The sequence below is a fragment of the Cyprinodon variegatus genome, unplaced genomic scaffold (genome assembly GCF_000732505.1).
Source record: "Cyprinodon variegatus isolate N-32 unplaced genomic scaffold, C_variegatus-1.0 Scaffold393, whole genome shotgun sequence".
Taxonomy (NCBI): domain Eukaryota; kingdom Metazoa; phylum Chordata; class Actinopteri; order Cyprinodontiformes; family Cyprinodontidae; genus Cyprinodon; species Cyprinodon variegatus.
The window spans coordinates 763,552-766,823 of NW_015150846.1; the positions used below are offsets into that span (position 1 = coordinate 763,552).

The window sequence follows — 3,272 nt, forward strand, 5'->3', positions numbered from 1 at the left end:
TTTATTGTGTTTTATTGGGTGGGAGACAGACACTCAGGAAAGCATTCGTGTAAAGTGAAAAGAAAACAGTACATGATTTTATTTTGTATTTTGTCTTGCAACAAATAGGTTCTATCTGTGTGTAGTTAAATGCTCTATAGTTTCATTTAGTTTCAGTGAACAAGGCTTTTTAATTCCGTTAAAGTTTAAAAAACAATCCACTGGACTTGGTTTCCAAGGTTTGAAGATGTTTTGCTTCCCCTCCAGGAGGCTTTCTCAAATCAAATGTCTGGATCCGCAGTGAACAGCTGTTTTTTAAACTTTTACGGAATCACTATGACCTGGATGACTGAGAATCTTCATCAGCACAAGGCTTTTTAATGTTTAAGGAACAAGGCAGAAAGCTAAAGCTGGTTTTAGTTATGAAACAAGTTGCATTGAACATTGCAAGGCTTCCAAACATGAAAATGATATCACACAACTGCAGTAAACACATCTGTCAAAGCTGGCACACCAACCGAAGAGACTAAAATGAGAGACGCCTATGTCTCCGGAGGAACTGAAGACAGGAGAGAGAAGGGAGAGATTCTGCTTATGACCTAAAGTGGCAAGATGAGATTCCATTTTAGGAAATGACCTTTTAAAATTTGCAACAAGTCACGATGGGGGAATATGGAGGATGCTGAAAGGACTCCAAACTGAACTGTTTCCTTTACATCCAAAACCCCTCAAATGGCAGAAAAAAACACTGCACATCTATCGGAGTACAACTTATCCACAGGTAAATCTATATGGGGCAGTTTATATCCTAATTGGATGACCATGAATATCAAGCAATTGCTACAATAGGACAGATTAGAAAGTACCTTCTTACGTTAGAATGTCCTAGTCAAAATTTAGACATAAATCCACTACAAAATCTATGGTATGATTTAAAAACTGATCTTCACAGCCAGTCTATCCAGTCTAACAGACACTCAGCTATTTTACAAAGAGGAATGTGCAAAGATTTTATTCTCCACATATGCAAAGCTGGTAGAGAGACAGGCTGAAAGACATCTGCTATAAGATATGTTTCTTACAAATGCACTATACAGATATTGTACTTAAAATTGTGTATGTCTGTTTTATCCACACCTTACAGTTCAGCAAAAATTTGTTTAAACATTCCCAATCAAATTCAGGTTTGGGAAATAATGAGGATGGGTTTAAAAACGTATGCTTCCTTCGTAATAAAAGGATGCTATATAATCGAAATGTGTGCAAAAAAAAAAAAATACAGAGATGCTTTATTAACTCTTTATATAAATTCACTTCAACATATATTTGTACGATATAACGATAAAAGCTCTGGTTAATAAAAAAAATAATAAAAATACTCCATTCTAAATCAAACTTACTTTCAATCTCCTTTATTTTCATCTCCCATGGAATGCAAGCTGTTTTAAAGTTCTCAAAGTCTCGTTGAAATTTCATCCACTTCTGATGATGCAATATATGAGAAACAAAGGACAATACTAAGTAAAGATTTATGTGTGATGAGGCAGAATGAGTGTGGTTTGTGTCTACTTGCCTTCGTCATCATGACCTTGTACGCGTAGAGCTTCCTGCCTTTTCCTTTCCCCAAAGCTCCTTCATATTTCTCCACAAACTGCTGCGAATCTCTAAAGCCAGTAAAAAATTGCCATTACAATACTAACAAGGGCCTTTGTTTAATTATTCTGGTGAATCTTTGGAATTTGTGATTTAAAGTTTACCGTAAAGTGATAAGTTTCTTTTTCATTGACCAAGGCTTCCCCCTCAGACTTTGAATCAGCTTCTTCTTCTCGTCTACTGCCTCCTTCAGCTTCTCCAGCTCTTCTGGTGACAGTAACTCAGGCCTCAACTCTCCATCATTAATGGCTTCTTCTTCCTCCTCCTCATCTTCCTCACTTGTCTCGGGTTCTGAGCTGATTAATTGCCAGAGGGATCTTTTAATACAAGATATTTTACTTGAGAAACTACAGAAACCACTATTTAGATGAAGTATTACCTTATTTCAACTATTTCCTTGTGCTTTTTCTTCTTTTTACATGCTTTGTCTATTTCTTTATGTTTATCCCCGTTTCGTTTTTCCCCCTCATTTTTGGCACATTCAAGTTTCTTTTTGCCCTTTTCACTTCTTCCCTGAGCTTCTCCGTTCATCTCAACCTCCAGCTTTTTCTCCTCATTTTTAATATTCTTCTTGGATTTTGCAGTCTTGGCTCTGGTTTGCTCCCATTTCCCTTCATTCCCTTCATCTTGTTTCACTTCATGTTCCGCTTTCCCTCGCCGTCTTCTACCCGTCTCTCCCCCATCAGTCCTGGATTGTGATTCCTCTCTTATTCGTTGTGTAGATTTAGATGATCGTTTTCTCCTCCCCTTTTCCCTCTTCGTTGTTTCACCATCATTTCTTCTACTACTTTTTTTTCTTTTCTTCTCATGATTCTTTTGAAATTCTTCTACATCTTGGAGAAAAATGTGGTAGTTTAAAAAGCCATACTTTCAACCCAGGTACACCAATACAACATTTTCATATAATAATATAAATATACTCTTTGCATATAAAATCATGTTCAATGTCCAAATGATGTAAATGATGTAAATTTTGTAGATAAGGATAGCAGTCAGCACTTTTTACTTATAACCATGAGATCTTAGGTAGTAACTCACCTGCAAAATCCAGTTCAATGTCAGCTGTGGAAGAAAAATAATAATAAACTGATGATCTGCCTGTGCATCCCAGTACAGTAAAAACAAAACTTGGTTGGATATTTACACAATAACGCACAGATAGATACCTACCAGGTAGAAGTCTAGGGCCAAAAAAAGAGCAATTAACACCTCTGCAGACCCCACACAGCCTGGTCAGAACCTGTTCATTTTTTTACCTGATAAACTTAATTAATCTATTTATTAAGTTCTTATACTTAATTTCATACCTTTTACCCCTTTGAACTTTGTTGTTTCACAATGTGGCTTTTTGTGCTCTTAATAGCAGCAATGAAAAACCGAAGTCAGGCTTTTGTTTGTGGAAAAGCACTTGACCATTAAGGTACCGGTATTGATAATTGTTTTGTTTTTTTTGCCCCCATTGCAAAAGACTAATTGTGTTTTTTTAATGGCAGGATTTTTATGTTTTGTTTTGTGTCACATAACAGACCACCTTCATAGAGAAAACTGTTGATGTGAAATGTCAAAATGAAAATGTGGGGAGGTTTTTTTTTATATATATATATATTTTTTTTTTACATTTACACTTTTAGGGAAAAAAT

The 3,272-nt window shown here is 35.8% G+C and overlaps 1 protein-coding gene across 1 annotated transcript in view; it reads right to left on the bottom strand.

Annotated features, from left to right (window-relative positions):
• The window catches only part of LOC107092741 (transmembrane channel-like protein 1), a 14,295-nt gene that overhangs the window by 7,713 nt on the left and 3,310 nt on the right, over window positions 1-3,272 (bottom strand). Inside the window, exons 2-6 of the mRNA XM_015387373.1 lie at window positions 2,671-2,694; window positions 2,012-2,465; window positions 1,737-1,928; window positions 1,553-1,643; window positions 1,312-1,461 (exon numbers count right to left, since the gene is read on the bottom strand). Coding sequence (XP_015242859.1) covers window positions 1,312-1,461; window positions 1,553-1,643; window positions 1,737-1,928; window positions 2,012-2,465; window positions 2,671-2,694 — 911 coding nt within the window. The remainder of the gene's footprint in view (window positions 1-1,311; window positions 1,462-1,552; window positions 1,644-1,736; window positions 1,929-2,011; window positions 2,466-2,670; window positions 2,695-3,272) is intronic.